Genomic DNA, 21,947 nt, shown 5'->3' with positions numbered 1-21,947 from the left:
AGTATATGTTAGGAATATCATTGTTTAGGAAGATAAACTATAAAGGTTAAGCGCTCCCAATTGAAATTTTAGTATATGTAAATTTAATTTTGTTTACCTTTTGGAACCATGAGAGTTTTTGTTCTACAGTAGGTGAATTTCAAATCCTTTCATTTGAGATAATTTGTTTAAGAAGGATCAAGGTATTAGGAAAGAAAAACTAAAATATATGGCACACTAGAAGTAAAATTTTTTGTAATGAAGACTTTAGAAAACTAAAATTGAACAAAAGGGAACTGAAGGTTAGGAAGTAGAACTAAACTCCTGTGTCTTAGGGGTGAGAGAGCTCAGGTGCCTACATGTCAGAAGGACTGACTCTGTTTATATTCTGAACACACATATGCACATGCACTATATACAAAGAGAGAGTAGATGGTGTGTATATGTGTGTATATATATACTAACTTACATCTGTATGTATAGCTATAGATAGATGTATATGACACACATATATATATACAGCGTTATTTTTTTGATAGGTCATAGTCGGACAGTTGTTGGAATTGAAGAGAGGAAAAACCGAACATTATGTTTATTGATATTTGATCCTGGATGTCCTTCTCGAGAAATGCAGAAACTATTAAAGCAAGACATGGAGGCTAGCAGTCTCAAGCAACTTCGGAAATTTGTGGGCAATTTAAAACATAAGCAATACCAGATAGTGGCAGTAGAGGGTGTTCTTTCTTCAGAGGAGAAAGTTGTAAGTATCTAAATCTATCATGTGAAGCTTGAACAGGTTGAACTTCAGAGTTGAAAACTTTTAGTTAAAATTGATGTTATCCCTTTGTATCTCCTAATACCTCATTCAATATCACTAAGTAGGCAAAGATACTTTGTTTTTGATGCCATTTAATTTCTGGAATAGACATCTTTGAATTTCAAATGGTACCTGATGACTTTCAACTACTTTACTCAGAGCTTCATAAAAATATTTAATTCCATATAATTTAATTTTTAATATCAGGTGAGTGATGAAAAATGGTAACATAGAAGGTAAGAAAACTTAGCTTAATCCAAGGAGACCTAACTCATACTGGTCTTGTAATTATTGTTTATTAAATGTGATTCTTGTGATTCCTGAAACTCTATATTATGCGCTTGGGCTTATTGGATAAATACAGTTCTAGAATTCAACTTCAGTACAGTTGTCTCTTTATCTTTTGCAGTTAAGTGATGAGTGGTACATTATAGAAAAATTTCTAGGAGTTGAAAACCCTCACTTGGTATAAACTGAAGCTGTGTGGTGGCATATAAAGTCTAGAAAATGCACAGTTCTCAGAATATTAGAGAAAAAGTCGCTATTAGAGTACTTCACACTGATTTGTTTCTGTATAAAGAGAGAAGAGATGGAAGACTAGAGAGGAGCATTTGTGAAGAATAGCAGGATCATGGGAGAAAGGACTAAAATTGTTTGAAATGAGAAATTAGAGCAAGAGTAATCTTTTCAGCCTCACAACGTGAGATATAAAGGCAAACATTGTTTACAAGTTTCTTCAATTTATTATGATACCCTAAAAAATTTCTTTGGAATGACTTAAATACCAAAATTACATTCATCTTTTTTCACCCTATCATTAATTTAGTTGGATAAAGTTAGAGGTTAATTTTAATTATTATAAAATACCAAGATGCTTATTCATGAACATACAGATAACTTTTGAGAGCGTAAGTGGGGTTAAATATTGTCATGGAGTGTACCTGAAACATTTTAGTTAGCTCTGCTTTCTAGTTTTGGAAACTGAGACCTTGATGGTGTTAGAATACTGAAAATGTGCATTTACTACTGTTCTGGGTTTTTTTGAGTCATGGAGAGTAGTTGTGTCTTTAACCATAAGAATCAGAACTTGGCTGACAATGTACAATACTGCCAGATAGAGAAGGCATAATAATAATAATAAATGATTTGTAGAGAAGGCATAATAATAATAATAAATGATTTGTAATTGTAATATTAATAAAAGTAACACTTGTATAATGCTTACTTTATCCTAGGTTCTATCCTAAGCACTTTACATATTGTTAACTAATTTAATCTATACAACTGCCCTGTGAAGTAGGCACTGTTATTCCCTTTTTACAGACAAAGATGCCTAGACTCAGAGAAGTTGTTGTATTCTTAAAGTCACACAGCTACTAAGTAACAGAGTTAGGATTCCGATTCAGGCAATTTATATCCAGAGCCCTGCCCTGTATTGCTTCTTTTGTGAAGATACAAAGTCTCATAGTTTCATGTTTGCTAAGCTTTTGTGTGAACAATATCACATTTATTGTTGAAAATATAGGATATTATTGTGAAAAATGAAGAAAATTAATCTTAACCAATTTAACATAGCATTGTTTTTGCATATTGCTTTCAAGCCTTTTGTTTTGCCTTTTTTTTATCATCTGTGTCTTATAGTTACTCTGTCCTTCTCAATAGTGCTTTGTTATACATTGTAGGAATTCAGCAAATATTGTTGTACTGATTGATCTGCATATGGTCGGATAGAAATCTGAAGCTTTAAACAAGGGCAAAATAATGATTTTACTTTTATTTCATGTTTGTTTTTATAGCTCATATTTAAAATGTCTTTTTCTTACTAAGTTATGACTACAATTTAATTGTAGGCATTTCGGAACAAGTTTGGTCTTTTCAAGTATCTCAAAATATAGATATTTATAACTGCAGTTTACATTTCATTCTTCATAATTTTTATTTATTTATTTATTTTTTTGGTGAGGAAGATTGGCCCTGAGCTAACATCTGTTGCCAGTCTTTCTCTTTTTGCTTCAGGAAGATTATTGCTGAGCTGACATCTGTGCCAGTCTTCGTCTGTTTTGTATGTGAGATGCCGCCACCACAGGGCTTGATGAGCAGTGTGTAGGTCCATGCCCAGGATCAGAACTGGCAAACTGTGGGCCGCCAAAGTGGAGCACATGAACTTAACCATTATGCTGCTAGGCTAGCTCTTGTTCTTCATATTTGAACTTAAAATTAATTATAATATTTTAATTATCGTGCTTCTGTTATTCAAGGAGAGCAATCAATTTTCAAAAAAAATTTTTTTTATCCTTACAATTGTCTTATAATTACTCTAAGACGTTTCTGCCATAAATATATTTTGAGTGTCTACTAATTCCACACTCTGTTTTAGATGCTGGAACACTTGTTTAGGTGAAAGGATTTATTTTACAAAATATCTCCTAAATAATAAATATAAATCTATTTAATGGCCCTGTTCTTTAATTCTTTTCACATATTGATATGTGGCAGTTAAATTACATAACTGCATCCTTTGTTTTCCGTTGGGTAATCCTTGTACTCTTAACTTTGTCTTAACTTAGCTTGGTATTATAATATGCCTTGATTTGTAACTCAAGTTGTGAAAATGGCACAACATTTAAAAGATTTTTAAAGTGATATTTTTAAGGCCATAATGAAGGAGATAATTCTCTTAAAGATTCTCTGCTCATAGCTCTAAGTCTGTCTGTCTCTGCTTCCCTCTGTTTTTAGCTAGCTATCTCTGACTTTGAGCCGGCATTTTTACTTTTGACTCTATTTCATAAAAAGTGACATTTTCTTTTTACTTTTTTCTGTGTTGTCCTTATTTGGAATTTTCTTTTAATTTTATAGTGACTTGGCTTTAAAAATGTTTAATCCTAATTTCCTAAATTAGAAGTTGTAGTTTTCCTTAAGGAATGTTCATCATCTTGAAAAAACTTCCAGATTTTAGTTAATAGAAGAATGATAATTAATACTTATTTTAATTAATTGACTTCTCACTTACAATTAACAGTTTTTTAAAATTCCTTTTAAAGGCCAGGAGACAAGCATCTCAAGTCTTTACAGCCGAGAAGATTCCTTGAAGAATTAAGCATTTCAGTGATTGTGGAATTTTACTGTATATTCTAAATTCAGATATTAAACTCCTTAATACAACTCATGAAGCCGTGGATTCTCTAAAATTCTCTAAATACTCAACTTGTAATTTAATTTCTAAAATGTCTAAATTATACTTTTACTACTCCATTGTTTAGTAATAATTTCAATAAAATATCTTGTTTACATTGTGAGTTCTCTTTTTCTTATCCACGTTTCAGAAACTGCTTTTGTATTATAGTCATATGTAATATTTATTGGGCCCTTGCTTGTGTTAGATATTCTTAGTGCTTTCCATGTATCAGTTAGTTTAATCTTCAAAATAGTTCTGTGAGACAAGTACTAAATTAGCCCTGTGAGAAAGCTGAAGCTCTGTGAGATTAGTAATTTGCCCAAGAAAATGGTCGTAACCCAGGGTATGAACCCAGGCTGTCTCACTTCTAAGCTCTTACTGTTATAGCATTCTGCTTTCTTCTGCTGTAAAACATGTAAAATTATCTCTTTACCACTTAGAAATAAATAACCTTGATATTTAACAGGCATAGCTCTAAAAAGAGAGATTTGTTTTTGTTGAATATTTACACACTTACCTATATTGTGATTCAGAGTCTTATGTTTAATGTGTCCTGTAGAAAAGAAACTTTCAGAGTCCTATTGGATGTGCCATGCAAGGTTGCAAGCAAGAATCCTACTCTAGCCAGTTTAAGCAGAAGGGAATTCATTGAAAGATTATCAGAACCTCACAGAATCCACAGGTAAAAGGGAACTATGCTAGAACCAAGGCAAGTCTAGAGGTTAGAATATGGTCTAATTTATAGCAGGAACAGTCAGGTTAGGAGCTGAGGTAAAACGTCTGTTCAAAGTTCAGATGCCAGAGAAGGCACATCTGATTGGCATGAGACTGTATGCCATGGGACAGAGACAGTTTATCTCAAAAAGAAATCAGAGTAGATGAGGAGATGGATATTAAACAACAAAAAAGAAAAGCAACAAATGTTCACTGCACCATGAAAAAAATGAACAAGAATGTACTTGAATGAAGTTCTATAAATGTTAGAATACTGAAAGTACTGAAAATATCAAAATACTGAAAGTTGTACTCCAAGAATGAATAATATTGCCAATTGGAAAATTCTAGAAACCATCCTAATATTCTGTCTTTCAAACTGATAATCAGGTTTCTACTTTATATCCCCATGTAGTTAGCCTGTTTCATGCCACCATTATCTCTTAGCTAGATAATGTGATAACCTCCTAACTTGTCTCCCTGTATTGATCCTCTGTCAGTCTGCTTTCCACACTGGAGCCAAGACATTCAATACAAATAAGATTTTGTGACTTCCTAGTTGAGTCCTCTTCATCACTCATGGATAAAATCCAAACATCCCACACAATCTGGGCCCTCCTTGCCTCTCCAGGCTCATCTCTCACCATTCTTAAAGTTTCACTCCTTTCAGACTGAAGCCCTTTGCCAAAATAGAGCAGGGTTGCCTAGCACCCTGTTCCCTTTAGTTCTCCATTTCTTAGAAGGTCTTCCTCTCAGAAGTACTTCCTGAACTGCTCAAGCCTAGATTAAATGTACCTTCTAAGTGTTTGATAAGCAGTGTTTCTCAGAGTGTAGATTGGTGATCTGCAAACTGCCAGTCTGTGACAAGATAATTACAGAAAGTAGAATTGCTGAGACATTATTTTATTTTGCAAAAATAATAGCAATGGATTAGAAATTATTATTTTTTTGGTGAGGAAGATTGGCCCTGAACTAACATCTGTGCCAATTTTCCTCTATTTTGTATGTGGGATGCCACCACAGCATGGCTTGATGAGCAGTGTAGGTCTGTGGCCAGGATCCGAAAGGGCGAACCCTGGACAGCCAAAGTGGAGTGTGCAAACTCAACCACTATGCCAATGGGCCACCCCCTACTTTTTAAAATTGGTCCTTCACCACCTAGTTTGAAAAACACTGTTCTCTGGTACTCTAATATTTTTATCAAGATACCTGCTGAGTTGCAATCTATTCTAATTTTCTATTTACCTTTTTATATTCCCTCCTTTGATTGTAAGCTTGGAAATTTCAGAAACAATGACTAGTTTTTAATGGGAGCCTCAGAGTGCATGGCACATGTAGGCCTTAAAAATACTTTTTTAGTGAATGAAAACTAGTTTTAGAGAAGCAGTGGTAGAAAATATCAGTGTGAAGTCTCTGGATATTCCAGCTAGCCATCTCGGCGCAAATCATTTTTCCCCAGTCAGATCAAACCATTTCTACAGGATCAAAGAAGAGTCAGATTGAGGAAGTTCTTTAAGGAGTAAAAAGAAAAGTGTTAAAAATTCGAGTTGTTCCTACAGTCTTTGAACAGGTGATGGAATTATAAATCTCCTCAGCAAAACAAAAAAAGCACAGTATTTATACACAATATCACAGACTGGTTAAGAATCCATGCTCTAATTCAGTGATTTCAATACTTTTGGTCTCAGTACCCCTTGACACTCAAAAAATATTGGAAGTCCCCAAGAAACTTTTGTGGGTTATATATTTTCCATGTTTGGAAATGTCCATGTTTTATTAGAAATTAAACCTTTTTTAAGTCTGAAAAAATACAGAGGCACATACTCCATTAGCTGTAGGCATCAGAACAATGATGTAAGAACATGTCATTTAGCCTCTGGAAAATCTGTTGAGAATCTTTCTATAAGTACATGGTAATAGTTCCACATGTGAAATTCCAAATTTGAAATTTTCAAGGAATGACGTTTTGCACATGAATGGTTGCCAATTTATATATATATATATATATATATATATATATACAATTTAAACATGTATTTTATATATATAAAAATTTATATATATATATTTATAAAATCAGTCCCACATAAGGAGTATGTATATATCACTCACATAAGACTGGGCTAATTTTATTTTTATTAGTCATACTCATCTTCCTCATCTTCATCTTCCTCAGTTTCTTCATTTTCCTCAGCTGCAAGTACAGCTGCTGCTTGTGCAGCCCTGAAAGCCTGCTCCTCTTCCACACTAGGGTCATCCATTTCTGTAATTTCTGGTCCGCTGGGATATTCTTGATAAACTGGTGGTGGAACTGGAGGTGTGTAGCTGTCTGGACTATATTTATGACCCCAGCCTATGTAGAAATTTTCAAACTTTCTGTAGGTTAAAAAAAAATGTAGATGATCATTATATAATTTTTCAGTAAGAAAAGTTGATCCTCCTTTTCTGTAACGATAGAGTAGTTAAGAATATCGTAGTCCCATAATTTTAAAACAGTATATTTAAAATGTGTTAGAGATGAAACATCCCTAAATGATCCTTCTCCCACAGGGGATTACTACGATCCAAACTGCTTAAGCGGATTAAGAAAACCGTGGGGCCAGACCCTGACAAAATGTACCATATACCTAGACTGTAGCCTTTCATCATTTAATTATTTTCAGCAAAACAAAATAACTAAGTTAAAAAGTTACTACCTTCCTTAGAGTTAGAATTAAAAAGTTGCCAGCCTAGCAAATGCTTGGTCAGGTGAAGTCTTGCTTGTGGTTAAAAAGCTATGTATGATTTTTCAGGTCCAACCATGGGCGATTACAAAGGCTTTACCTGGCAGGCCTCACCGGAAAATGCCCTCCCTCCACCCCAGACTTGGTGCCCAGCCAATGCACTGCAGTCTTCAAGGGCCGTTGCAGTCAAGGACTCGGGCGTCTTTGGCCTGTCATGCTCTTCACATGTTTGTGTTCCTAACCGTAGTGCCTTCGTTCCTAGATCTCTTGATCTGAGGCCTTCCCCAGAGGTCTTCAGGCACCTCTGCCAAGCCCTCCTTATGGGGGCTGGGAGACAGAAACGAGAAACCTTAAAGAGACTTTTTCCCACTCTGACTCAGTACCCACTACTTTTCCCTAGCCCTCCCTGCCTTCCTCTCACCCCCAGGTCCATAAAACTGCAAGAGCCTTAAGTCTGGGACTCCCTCGTCAGTGAGATGACCCCCACGTCTTCACCAATCCACCTGACCTTCCATGGGTGTGTCATTCCATGGGGAAAATGGAATGGAGGAATCAGTGCTTTCTCTTCCTTATCCCATCAAGTGAGTGATTAAAAGCCTAATGCTTTCATATTTGGCTTGTTACATTAATGGCTACTCTGACATTTGGCAGCTCACTTCCTCTTCAGCTCAGCTGAGCTTCTGATACTGAGCTATTAGATAAGAAATGGAAGCATAAGACAAATGGAACTGTATGCTCTGGGTGAGTGATAAAAGGATATTTAGTATCCTCTTGATCCTAGTTCTGTTGAAAGTTATAGCCTAAATAATACATATTTTTAATTATCTTTTATCAAGATGTCCAACAAAAATGATGTGACATTTAAGCTAATTTAAACACTGCTTAGAATTACCTCCATTAAATGAATAAGTCAATTACTCAAGTAATCATAGAGGAAAAACCATATTTTACCTCCATTAATTGGATAATTCAGATGAACAGGCAAAAGTCCGAATTAATCTTCTAAATTTGATGCTTTACTGTGTAATACAGATGTTGTTTGAGTAAATTTTATGCCACACACACTTGGCATGCCAAAGATGAGTTAAAACAATAGTAGTGTAACATTCCAATAATAACTTAAAATTTCCAGAACTTAGTGATCACAATAATAGCTTCGTAAGTTGTCAGATACTTACTTGCCATTGGAAAAGGCATATGCTCCAGGCCAAAGATTGGATCTAAGGACAGCAATAGCATATTGAGGAATGAGGTTGGAGGATAGCCGTGTTGTCCAAGGCGGTATATTCTGGATCTCTGTCAACCAAAGAGAAATCCAAAAGCTTACCTCCTAAAAAGGCACGGATATACTGTGTAACAGAGAAGTTATTTTTATAAATCTTAAAACACACACTTGACATAGAAAAGTTAAAACATCAACAGCTTAACATAAAATGAGGACATATTTTATGAACATTGTGGAACAATGCAATTTGAATATTTGTATACTATAACTATGTCATGTGTTTATGGTCTGAAGACTGACACGACAAGAATGATACACACGATAACTGTCAGCATTTCCAGTAATAGCTGCAGCCAACTTACGTTTCCCCCCTGCATCACACTCCAACCTGTCAGAGAAAGTTGGTGGTGTGGCCAGCTATGTTCTTTACTCCCCACCATATACTACAATGTGTGTGTGTGTGTGTGTGTGTGTATATCACATACATATATGTATGTATATAATGTGTATATAATATACTACATATAATATAGTGTACGTTACATATAACATGCCTATATGTGTATAGTATATAGTTGTGTAAAATTACCTAAATCTTCAGAGATTGGTGTCAAGAGAGGAGGCCCTACTTCCTGTCCTATGTAGTCAGGCTCTTCTTTTTCTTCTTCTTCTTTTTCTTCGTCTTCTTCTTCTTCTTCCTCTTCATTTTTTTGTACGGGGTTGAACCAATTACAGCGACCCTGGGTAGGAATATTGCAAGATTTTGTAGTTTAATGAGTACCTTAAAGTATCAGGATATTCATTTGGATTGACGCAATTTTCTGCACTAGGTCCTAGTGCATGGGAATTCAATCATTCATTCAACATACATTTGCCAAGTGCTATTGATCTATGTTATTTCAAGCAAAAAACTACTATTTATTTCAAGAATTTTCCCACTTCTTGAAGTTATAGAACATTTATATTTTACAATGAACAGAAGCTTAGTGAAAAAGGTGATAATGCATTTTACTAACTTGTGGTAAGATACAAAAGAGGTAAGATGCTATTGTTATTATTAATAACAAAAAATGTATTAAGATTAGGTATGGAGTTTGGGGTTATAATTTCTCATTTAATTAACTCTGATCTAGCATTATGTAAGAATATCTCTTAAGTAGATCAAAGTGTAATGAAGATTTTCTACCTGCAGATGAGGCAGTATAGCAGAATGATTCAGAGGATGGACTCCGGATCCATTCTGCCCACTCAGATCTGACCCTGTTGCTTATTAGCTATATCCCCTTTGTCACATTTCCTAAACTCTCTGCCTCAATTTCCTCATCTGTAAAATAAGGAGAATATTAGCCTTTCATACAGTTGTGAGGATTAAATGAGATAGTACATATAAAGTGCTATTAAGAACCTGGCAGAATAGGTGCTATATAACTGCTACATAGCACCATTTGCTTGTTTTTGTTTTTGTTGTAATCTTGTATTGTTCTTGGCGTATAAGCTCTACGTATTGTAGAAATAGAATAAGAAAATGTTCCAAAATTAATGCGCCCATCTATAGTCAACATATAAAAAATAATTTCACAACACACATAAATCTAAATGCTTACATAACTTGTCAAATACTCCATGGAAATATTTTGTTTCTGTTTGGAAATAAAAATCTGTTTGAAGATCTCAGGTCTATACTACTTGCAATTATATAGTACTCTGTGTTTTTACTTGATTTTTTAATGGTCTCTTTCTCTGTCTAGAGTCTGAAGGCCTTCATTTCGTATACATGTGTGCATTGTAAACAGAATTCAATAAATATTTGCTGATTGACTGATAGATTGAGAATTGCAAAGCCCCTACCTGAGGGAGAATATGTTGTACATGATGAACCCAATTGGATAGGGATTCCACTAGATCAGTCACTTGAATGCCTTCAAAGTCAGGGTTTTCTTCAAAGCTCTCTCTCCCGCCTTCCACCTCTTCCTCCTCCTCTCCTTCCTCTTCACCGAACTGATAGAAGCCTAGAGGGCTGACATGGGTCCCTGCTGAAATTCTGGCAATTTGTGCTCGCAGGTAATTGCTCTCATTTCCTGGGAAAGGTGGGTAGCTTATGATGGGAGTATCCAATCGCCCTGTGAAAAATTTCTTGATTTTTCTTGCAATAACAATTTGTGCAGGTGTAACCGATGGCAACTTCACCCACGGCCCTCCTGGTTCATTGCAAACAAAATAGACATATTTGTTGGCACCCGTTCTACTTTCTTCTTTTGGAATAGCCTGTGGGGCCTTGTATAAGGACTTTGGTAATTCATCTTCATCATCTTCATCAGCTTCACTGTCTCCATTGTCTCTCTCTTCGGTTACATCTTCCTCTTCCATCTCCTCTTCATCTTCTCCCTCACGGAATTCCACTTCAGCTACAATATAATTCATTTCCAGACCCAAGATCTTGCCCCAGAAACGGCATCTTTGGATTGGGTGGGCGTCAGTAAGCTGCTTGAGGGCAAGAAATATGCGATAAGTCTCATCTGTGCCCAAACCAACTCCAGCTTGTTCAAAATAAAAAGCTGACTCCATTACATTTGGGAGAGAGTTTTCTGCCTGGGAATACAAATGCTGTGGTTAACATTTTATCTATAAGAGAACTGCTTGCTTCCCTTTTCCTTTGTAAGCATCTTATTAGCTCTACTTTCTCCATCACTTCTTTGACATTTCTTTCAAGATTTAGATCAAAACTCTGATAATAACTAAATTTCAATTCTTCTCTCATTACTTATAAATGTAGCTTCTAGTATTGTCTTGTACTCATCAATATATTATAATAGTTATCTTGTTGTATGTGTGCATGTTAGGCACAAATAATTTAATACTCACTGTGAATAATAAAAATTCAGCATCCCCTTTTTATAAATATTTAAATGGCCCCTTTATTATCCTGAAATAATAAAATATACATAACCTACAGACACATATATAGTTAGAAAAATGTTTATATATATTACTATATTTTTTCTAAATAATATTTCTTATATACATATGGTAGTTTGTAGGGTGAATAAAAATCAATATGGTACCCTATATATAGGGTAATATATAGGACAAATAAAGGGAATATATAATAAAATAGTGCTCAGGCATGACTATATGTGAAGACATAATTTAGTCAGATATTTGCCTTGACTTATAATAACTTTGGATTTAAAATAAGGAAGAAAATCAGAAATAATTCCATAAAAATACAGAAAAATGAAAAAGCAGAGTCTTAAATGGACTCTAGAAAAACATTTGTGAGAAAGTAGAAAATAACCTTATCTGAGGTGGGGATCACTTGCAAATTTTAGACCTTCAAGATGGAGAAATTGAGAGCACTTTGCTATTCTTACAAATGATCTGCTCTTATTTATATTGTAATTTTAGTGTCAAATAGGGATAGTGACTTTTTTCAATCCTCATCTCTTTGATGTAGGACTGTAAGACTCTTTCCATGGCATCTGTTACGCCACTCCCTCTTGATCCTACTCTGTAACAATTTCTTCTTGGTTTCTAATTGGTTCCTTTTTCTTAACTGAGCCCTAAATATTGGTGTCCTCAAAATTTCCATCATCTCATCACTCAGCACTTCAGAAGCTTTCTTCCACACCACCTCAAGTGATAAAGTGGTTGTTTCAAATCCACCTCTCACTCTGATTTTTCTCCCATGTTCCACATCCATATTTCTAGCCACCTATGAGAAATTTCAGTCTGAATAGTCTACATATACGTCAAGTTAAGATTGAATTCATATTTCTCTCATAGTCTTCTCTTTTTTTCTACATACCCTATCTTCACCAATGACATCACCATCCACTCAGTTTCTCGGACTGGAAAATTCAGTTATCCTTGCTTCTTCTGACTCTCTTGACTTTCATATTTAATTAGAGTCCTATTGATTCTACCACCTAAAAAGCTGTTGGCATTATCCCTTCCTCTTTAACTCATTTCCACCATACTGGTCTCCACTCTGACTACTTGTCCTGTCACAGGAATCTTCTAATGCTCTCCTCCTTGCCTCGGATCTAACCTTTCTTCTTTCATTCTCCTCAATTCCACTACCAGAGTTATCTTTCTAAACCAAAAGTCAGACCATGCTATTCTCTATTAAAAGCTTCTACTGACTTTCCATGGTATACAAGGAGGAAATTTCTTGTCAGTGCACAAAGAGCAGGCTGCCTTTAAGCACCTTATTTGCTTCATTTCCATTACTCAATCCCTCAAACCCATACTTTCCCAAACATTAAATAATGTTTCTCGACTTTTTATTGTTCTTTTTGCCCAGAATTTTATTCCTTATAATCTTTACCTGGTGAACTTCTACTTATTTTTCATGACGCAAATGAAACACCTCCACTACAAAGCCTTACCCAATTCCCAATAGCAGAGGTAGTTGCTCCATTCTGTCTCATAGGTTGTCAAAACAATATAATAAGAATTGCTACTATTCATTAAGTTCCTAGTATGTATCAGACCCTTGATATATAGTACTTCCATGCCTTAAGTTGTTGCCATGTGATTATCTCTGAGGCTGGGAAAGGTTTACTCACTTAAAGTCACACAGCGAGTAAGTGATTGAGCTAGGATTCTGGTTTTTCACCAAGGGAGGCTATCTATTATTGTGCTAATCAAATAACTTTACAGTCTTTTTTGCCTCTTTCACTAGACTGTGAGCAACGTAAAGTCAGAAAAGTCTGCTTCATGTGTATATCTCAGTACCTGGCATGCAGTAAGTAGTCACAATGTTTGTGAATTAATGAGTGAATGAATAAATGAATGCTAAGACAAAGAACAGGAATTCTGGTGTGGCCAAAGACAGGAATACAAACATGAACATTCTATATATACATATGAGTCTGAGACAGAGTCAGTTACATAGGTCATATTTCAATGCTTCCAACGCCTGCCTGTCTTCCTGTTCCTGCATCTTTCTACTCTCTGAAGTGTAGCTTTTGATCTTCATCTGATAATTCAGCTCTTCCTGGCTCTAAAATCAATCCTAGGAAGAATTTATGGAATTTGGTTAAGGGGCCCAGATTCCAGGATCAAAACACCTCATTTATTTATTTGTGTTCTCACCCCACACCCTAGTTTTAGGATGCAGATCCCTACCTTGTAATAGTATGCCTATAGATAGTCCAATGCCCCATTCTTATACTGGAGTCTGGCTTTTCTATGAAAACTCCTCCATGAGAGTGTCTGCTTGACCCCCACATGCTGATTGTCCCGGATTCGTCATCACTGTATGTGGCTATATAACCAAATGTTTGGAGAAAGATATTTTCAGAAAAGGGCAGTTGGTGTTGACCCCTTGACATTTATCACCTGTTCCTTCTGAGTACTCTGGATCCCACTGCGCTAGCTTGGGTCTCCCCACAAAGGCGCCCAAGCCCTACAAGATGTACCGACTGTCTAGATTCCTATGCCTTCTATCTTTTCCCTGACTGAACTCTCCTCCTTTTTCTGAAAATATCTTATTCCAAATATCCAATATGCAAGTATATGGACAGATTTTAAATAGTTTAGTGTTAGCAGAACATGGCAGCTCAGTAGATGTATGGTATAAATTTCTCAGTAGTATAAATTACAAGCAACAGGCATTTAGGAAACAATACTGCATACCATTTTGAAATATTTGGGGCTAAAATTTCTGTGATACAACTAATTTTATTCTTCTAATGATATCTTTTGATCTCTGTCACCAAATTTCTCTGTAAATATTTTAAACAATTTGTCTATAAGTTTAAACAATTTAATCTATAGAGATTAAAAGAAATATTTTATCCCTCTCTTCTTATATTATTTCCTATTGACATATTATGCATAATTTTGATAGAGGAAGTTGCCTTGGAAGAGAATGCAAATGACATTAGAGGTCTTCTAATTTTTCTAGTAAATTAAAGGGGAAAATATGCAACTTGTTTTAAAGCCTAATTTTTAATTACCTGACATTAATTCATTCATTCAACAAATATTTAATAAGAAATGGCCATGGGCCAGATCTGTACCTGGCACTTTGGAGAATGTAAAAGATGAGGAAGTCATTCTCTCTGATATCAAGAAGCTCAACCTCACACACATATAACAAACAGCTAAGTCTGTGAAATATTAAAGCACAGTGTGAAAAAATAAGAAATTCTAAACAAGGAAATGTGTGGTATGAAATGAGGTTGTAAATACTATTTAGGAAGCTATAAAGGACAGTTGGTATGAATTTAAAGCCATACCTCATTCACCCCAAATAAAAACCTAAGACTGAACTATTCAAATTTATAGCAGGGACTTACTATTTCATCTTCTAGTTCTTGGTCGGCTCCTTCCAAATTTCCTTGAAGAAAAAGAGCCTTTTGCTTCTCTGCTGTTTCGTATATCGGAAGCATCTCATATTCATTTTGGAGTGTATCTAATTTTTTACTAAAATGTGCCATCTTCACGTCTTGGCTAATATTTTCAATGATGTCCACAGCATTTTCAGGATGCTCATCTAAGATCTTGGTCAGCATATTAGAAAGATGATCATATCTACCCAAAAAGAGAAAATTCCAGATAATATCCATGTCAAAAGCATTTAAAGAAACATTTCATGCAAACTCAGTGAGTTGGCTTTTAGGAAACTTTAACAACTCAAAGCCTTCAGAAATTTTAAGTGGATAAACATGGGTACTTCCACTACTACCAGAAAGAATCTATCCTAGAGTTTTCCTTAGGAAATGCCTCCAATATAAATATTTAACTTACTAAAGAAAAACATATTACAGCAAGATACATATTCCACATCAGGTACACTTTCCCATTTTATTTGAGATTGAAATCTCTTGGTTACATATTTAAAAGTGATTAACCTTTTTATTCTTTTGCCCTAACTTCTATTCCACCCCCCTTCCCCTCCCCTCACCAAATCCAATTTTATTGCTAAATCCTGTTGACTCTTTTAAGATATGTTCTTTTCCTTTTCATTTCCTAGGCCAGTTATCTACTTCAGAGTTTTTTAGACCCATAAGAAATACATTTCATGTTGCAACCCCACCCGCACACAACTGAAAGAAAAGTGTCATCAAATATTACTCACCTTGATTAAAATGTGATGCCCTCTAATAGTTTTGTTCTATTCTATTTAAAACACTGCCCCTTGCTTTTTATTTCGTAACTGAATTAGTGAAACTGCTTCTGACTTCTCGTTAATTCATTACATTTTATACATAATTGCTAGGGTGTGCTTTTTCAAATACTAGATTTACAGCATGAACTTACTATTTTAGAGCCAAAAGTGTCTATCAAAGTGCTCTTAGGTTAAATAGAAGCTCCTCTGTCCAGTGTGGAAACTTGCAACAATTTCCTCTCTGGTGGGTAAACATTGTTTCTCTCCAATTTCATCTCTAATAGTCAGTTCAGTCTGAACTTCTGCCCCAGTGAGATAAATCTATTAAAAATCACTGTCATATAGTTGCTAAGTCCTACCTGAGAGCCTTTGCTTGCTGTGTCCCATGTACATCATTTCTCTCAAGAAATAATTTAAAATGCGCTTGGTCCTCAAAGCCTTTCACTCAAGTCATTCCTGCATTCTTCCTCAGTTTAGAGAGGGCTTTTCTGAGATCAATGAGACACTGCTATGTAATTGTGTGCGTTATATATTTCCCATTCAGCAGCTGCGGTACGTTCTTATATGGCCCAAATTAGGTTTTTGTTTTTGTTTGTTTGTTGTTATTATAATATATCTCTTCCCATTATTATAGTGAAACAAAAAAGATGCTCAATAATTGCCTACTTTTTGTTAATTAACCCTAGCCATTATTTTTTGTTTTTTTCTTTAATATCTGGATTTATCTAATGGATCTTAAGAATGTCAGAGAAAAATATCTAGATTACATGGGCAACCAATGTGAAAGGCAGTTTAAAAATATTATAGACAAAGAATATTTCCTTATTTCCCAAAATACTGCTATTCCTGTAAATGAGAAGAAATGTTAGGACTAGGAGTTTGTTTAAAACTTCATAAAGCTTCCTTAATATTCGTTCAGTATTGAAACTCGTGGAGAAGTCTTCAGACTAAAAATATTCTTTCTTACTAGGCACCAGCTGGGGTTGTAACTGGAGTCTTTGATTTGCTCCAATAGGGGCAGTGTATGCCATGAAATCAAGAACTCTAAGTCCAAATTTTTATTTTATTTTTCAGGTTTTAATATAATGTCTATACATGCTTTCTTCATGTTTGTTCAAGCAAGATATTGCATCAGTGTTTTTCAGACATCCACACCTGAAAATGCCTTTGTGTCCAATTATGAAATATGTTTATTAGATTTTAATTCACAATGATAGCTTTTTCAATTTGGAGTATTAATAACTTGTTTTAATAGCATGGCAGAAAAGGAGGAAGTGTTTCTTTTCTCTAGGCTATTTATTCAACAGTGTAAAAACCAATATCAGATCCTGTATTTTAATCAAAGATTGTTTTAATTGCAACAACAAAAAAGTAGCTTTCATGGCTGTCAAATAAGATCTGCACATAAGAGATGGAGCTAAAGTTATTCTTTACAAAGCAGTTTTTAACTGCAGGCTCTAAAGTACTTAGAAGATAATAATGAATATGACAGTAGATATTCATTATTACCTCAGAGACTCAGCATTTGGAAATAAAATTTAGATATTTAAGTAATATCAGTTATAAAATAATTCAGTAAAGAACATTTTCCCATTTTTATGTTTTTGTATTCAGTTTTAAATTGTTAGTGAACTTTCACATATTTCTAATGAGCTCTTTTGGAATTTTAACAAAGTTTGTGAGTTCATGCTTGTCATTTAACACAGCGCATTATGACAAGAAGTTTATATCAGAATTCAAGTAGAAGCCACTACTGAGTAGCAGATCACGTCCTCGAAGCTTAAGTTGTAGTTTAAAACAGTAACTTAGAAATAATATTTTAAATTGTCAATCTCAGGTTTTGTGAAAGATTTCTCATATTAAATGTTGTTTTCAGTCTTCAAGCCTTAAAATTATAGGGACCAATTCTCCTGGTTTGCCCAGGACTGAGGGGTGTCTCAGCATACAGAACGTTCAGTGTCCAAATCCAGACAGGGAAATTACTGTAATAGTTTGTCTTGCCAGCACTGGCCTGGGTGGGACCTCAAAGCCAAGCCATACAAGGTCTGGAATGCTGAATGAGAGCTGTGTGCTCCCGTCACTGGTAGGCAATTGTTTTTTACAAGCATCTTAAAGAAATACTTAGACTTCACTATCTTTATGGTCTCTTTCAAAACCAAGATTCCATAATTCCTAGCTCTTATTTCTGTGTGCTAAGGGTCTTTAAAGAAGCTAGCAGAATCCCCACCAGTGATCTAGTTTGAGTCCTGTGATGAAAAGTTATTAAATCACAGACTTTTCATATATATTTCCATTCACCCAAAGAAACACACTCTCACACAGATACTCACACCCTCTTTTCTTTGCCAAACTTTTCTCCCTCTCTCTTTTTTTTTCCTTCAAAACTTACAGATTCAAGCCCGACTTGCTACTGGTCTTTAGTAGGTAAGCCTTAGCATTCTGAATGGCAATCTCAAGCATGTTGGGGGTCACTTCAGAGGTCCCAGGTTCAGGGTGATCCAGATCATAGTTGCTGTTTGACTCTTCCTCCTGAAAAATGTCAAGTCTCAGCTCTTTTAGTTTAGAGTTGTTATGGCTTGCATCTTTTGGTTCATGAAGGTGATGTTTGGTTTGCTGAGACTGTTGGAAGGTGTTTCCCTCTGATTGACACTTTTGATGAGGAGCTGATTCTCCTTTATCAGATGATTGTTCCAAATGGTTGGAATGAGCTGTCCGAGCTTCAGGAATCACACTAGTGGTCTTGTCTGACTTCCATGGGGACCAAAGGTCCTGTCTGGCCAGAGCCAGGGTAGAAGGAGTGGAAGTGGGTTCCTGAGGAAAGGAAGGTGGAGATGATGCACCTAGTCCTGTGAGGTCATTCAGAGGCGTGCTGGTTCGAGACTGGGAGCTCTGAGGAGGGCTGCTCCCGGGCTGGAGTCCAGTTTCTGGCCCCTGCTCTGACTCCAGGGGCTCAGGTAGCCCAGGCACAGGATCTTGGGAAGAAGCTGCTGTTATTTCTTCCCATGGCTGCTCTGCTTCCTCAGGTTCTTGATTGTCTTCCTGCTTCAAGGAGGTCAAGTCTTCCATGGAAGTAATCAAGAAAAAAACAAAGTTCTGGATGAAGGGGGAGTGCCGAAATGGAAGGAGGCAACGCAGTGCAGTCGCTTTGCTGAGAGCTGCTAAGGGATTTCTGCGTCTTAGTTGCTCTGCAAGTTGCAGCGTCCTATCTCCATAGCAACCCCAGGCAAGTTTCCTCTGAGAGAAACTAGGCACGACGGTTACCAGGATTCTAGGGAGGAGACAAGAAAGATGAAAATCCTAGATTTGTGATTTGGTGGAGGCTCTGCTCCTCTTCCTGGCTCAGCCAATCTGACCTGCAGTTGATCAGTCCTTGTTGGAAACCTGAGAACTTGTCAGTGCGCGAGCACAAAGGAGGAGGAGCTGCGACTCTGCACCGGAGGATCTGATAGTTTGATTCAGATTACACTGTGAGGGGCGAATTGTGCATGAGTGGAGAGACAAAGCATTTACAGAATGTGTGTGTGACTGAGTGAAAGGGACAGGGAGAGGGAGGGAGAGAGGGAGGGAAAGACCTGAGGAATCTTGAGGTGCAGATGACAATGAGACTCCAGTGTACAGACCAGGAGAGTCCAAGACTCACATTTAGAGGGCAAAGATGTCTTATCTGCATCAACCAAACTCGGGAGACTTTTGGAGAATAAACAAGGAAGTCCTGATTTTCGCTTTTTCCTCTCATATAGAATCTGCTGGATGAGTAGGCAGAATATTACCTTCAAGGAGAAGGCAGTGCAAAAGGTTACCCAATATTGACAGTTCGTGTGTTACCTGTTTTCTAATAGTTGAAATTCAAATTAATGCTAAAACTACATTGGCATAATATAACCTTTTTTTGATAATGTAAATGTGAATTCATAATTTTCCAGTATTTAAGGTCATGGCTATGACTATTAACTCATAGTATTCAGTCTCCACAATGAAGAAGATACAGAGGATGGGACCATATCTGACCTTGACTATAAACTATAAATTAGTGGGGATCTTTAATGTTAATTTGTTCTGTATCTTTCTTTTTTTAAATAAACCAACTAATACGTGGTATTTGGCACTTTACATTGATACAACTTCCAATTAGCAAGACATTGGTCATATATTCTAACTTCATGGAAGAACATAGCACATACCTCCCCTCACCCCCAATTTGGTAGGAGAATCACAGAGCCCTTAAATAATTTAACAAAAGCTGTGAACCTTTACCCTTCCCAAAATGCACGTGTGTACACACAAAATGTTGCATACAATTTCTGCTGGTTCAGGGGCTCCTTGAAGTCAGATTCCCCAGATTAGAACTCTTGGAATAGATTCAAAAACTAAATGAAAGTTGAACTAGAATTATCAATTGGGTTTTGTTGTAGTTGGTGCAAGGGTTGAAGGGGTTAGCATATTTTCCCCTATATAGTTCTTTTCCTCCCTCCCTTGCAGCTGGCATGATATGATGGAGGGTTTTTCTTGGACAGACAAGCCAAAGAAGGGTGGTAGGGCCAGGAGAAAAGAAGAATGAAGGAACAGCCTTAGTGCTTGCTTATCTCTCCTCTTTAGGAGAGAAGCGCAACTGAAAGGAACAACGTAAGAAAATGTCCATTATTATTCCTGCTTCATTTCCAGCCCAAAGCTCTATCTAGAATTTGACTTAGTAATCTTAAAGTTGCTTCTCATTGTTTGTAGAATAACAACCGGAGCTCTTAGCCTACTTACCTTCCCAACTTCACCTTCAGCCATTCTCCCCTGTCTTTCTGCAATCTAGTCATCCTGATTTTTCTGTCATTTACTGGAATATTCCATGTTTCTTCCTACCTTAGACCAATTGCACATTTCCTCTGCCTTAAATGTTTCTTCCCATTCTTTCACTTAGTTCTTTTCCTTAGGAAAACCTTCCCTGGTCCCACAGACAATCTCAGTTTCCCTTATTATGTACTGTCATAATACTCTGCACTTTTCATTCTTAGTGTTGATCACAATTTGTCATTATAGCGGACTCTGAGTTTTACCTCCAGAAGCCCCACTAGACTCTCACTATGAAGATCAGAGAAAAAACATCTCCTGCTTCTGGCAGGGGGAAGAGTAAAAGTAACCATTTAAAACAACTCCCAGAGCTCTCTGTTCTCCGTTACAGGGCCTGCCCTTAAGGGAAACTATTTTACCAGAGCCTAACCAAGTTTTACTAAAGTTGGTTTATGGTTTTACTGAAGCCTAACTGACCTGAGGAGAGATACCAAAATGTCGCCCCCTTTAACCTTCCTGTATCACCTAAGGCTGGGGAAGGCAAAGGAAGCTGAGAAGCCCTTGTGAAGGTTACACCCCAGGAACACAGACAAAAGACTGAGATCTAATGACAGGACTATGGAATGTTCTCCCCCCCACCACACCTTACCACAACATCAACAGGACTCCTGTATAGTAACAGGGGATTATGGGGACTGGCCGTGTGGCCTAGTGGTTGAGTTCCGCGTGCTCTGCTTCATTGGTCTGGGTTCGGTTCCCAGGTGTGGACCTACACCACTCATCAGTGGCCATACTATGACAGTGATCCACACACAAAATAGAGGAAGACTGACAGCAGATGTTAGCTCAGAGTGAATCTTCTGTAAGCAAAAACAGGAAGATTGGCAACAGATGTTAGCTCAGGGCAAATCTTCCTCAGCAGAAAAACCCAAAAACCAAAAAACAAAAACCCACAACACCCCATGCCCTCCCCCCAAAATCCCAGGAGGTTACATCTGGAAGAACTGCAAACCTGAGACCCTATTTAATAAAGAGTCTCTAGGGAATCTGAAAGACAACAGAGGACACAAAAATGAGACTAGGGGAAATTTTAGCCCCTAAAACAACAGCTGCAACAAACAGTAAACACAGCCTAACTCTTAGCAAGATAAACACCAGATAAATATAATAAATAAATATAATACCTCACACTAAGGCTCTATCTTCCTCAGTTCCTTCTACTTGATACATCATTCCAGCTTTCAATAAAAAATTACAATGCATGCTAAAAGACAAGGAACACAGTCTGAAGAGACAAACAAGCATCAGAACCAGATTCAGATGTGTCAGAGATGTTGGAATTATCAGACCCAGAAATTAAAATAACTATAATTAATAAGTTAAAGTCTCTAATGGAAAAAGTGGACAACATGGAAGAA

General features: G+C 36.4%; 2 protein-coding genes across 4 annotated transcripts in view; one reads left to right on the top strand and one right to left on the bottom strand.

Annotated features, from left to right (window-relative positions):
- The window catches only part of ZUP1 (zinc finger containing ubiquitin peptidase 1), a 28,333-nt gene extending 24,247 nt beyond the window's left edge, over window positions 1-4,086 (top strand). The window contains exons 9-10 of the mRNA XM_014866133.3: window positions 519-739; window positions 3,838-4,086. Of these exons, the coding sequence (XP_014721619.1) occupies window positions 519-739; window positions 3,838-3,885 (269 nt within the window). The 3' untranslated portion in view covers window positions 3,886-4,086. The remainder of the gene's footprint in view (window positions 1-518; window positions 740-3,837) is intronic.
- A 2,600-nt stretch (window positions 4,087-6,686) lies between these two features.
- On the bottom strand, window positions 6,687-19,149 carry RSPH4A (radial spoke head component 4A). Of its 3 annotated transcripts, none has more exons than XM_014866135.3 (6): window positions 18,140-19,149; window positions 14,939-15,173; window positions 10,482-11,222; window positions 9,223-9,373; window positions 8,587-8,704; window positions 6,687-7,061 (listed from the first exon to the last, which is right to left on the bottom strand). In XM_014866135.3, the coding sequence occupies exons 1-6, from the start codon at window positions 18,814-18,816 to the stop codon at window positions 6,824-6,826; spliced, it is 2,160 nt and encodes a 719-aa protein (XP_014721621.1). In that variant the 5' UTR covers window positions 18,817-19,149; the 3' UTR covers window positions 6,687-6,823. The 3 variants fall into 3 exon arrangements, with proteins under 3 accessions (XP_014721621.1, XP_014721622.1, XP_044613429.1); XM_044757494.2 differs by having other exon boundaries at window positions 6,922-7,061; window positions 8,587-8,738; window positions 18,140-19,115; XM_014866136.3 differs by lacking the exon at window positions 9,223-9,373 and having other exon boundaries at window positions 6,893-7,061; window positions 18,140-18,980.
- Window positions 19,150-21,947: the final 2,798 nt, after the last annotated feature.

Source organism: Equus asinus, chromosome 24 (assembly GCF_041296235.1).
Source record: "Equus asinus isolate D_3611 breed Donkey chromosome 24, EquAss-T2T_v2, whole genome shotgun sequence".
Classification (NCBI taxonomy): domain Eukaryota; kingdom Metazoa; phylum Chordata; class Mammalia; order Perissodactyla; family Equidae; genus Equus; species Equus asinus.
The sequence above is the reverse complement of the archived record's forward strand: the minus strand, read 5'-3'. Positions and strand labels throughout refer to the sequence as shown.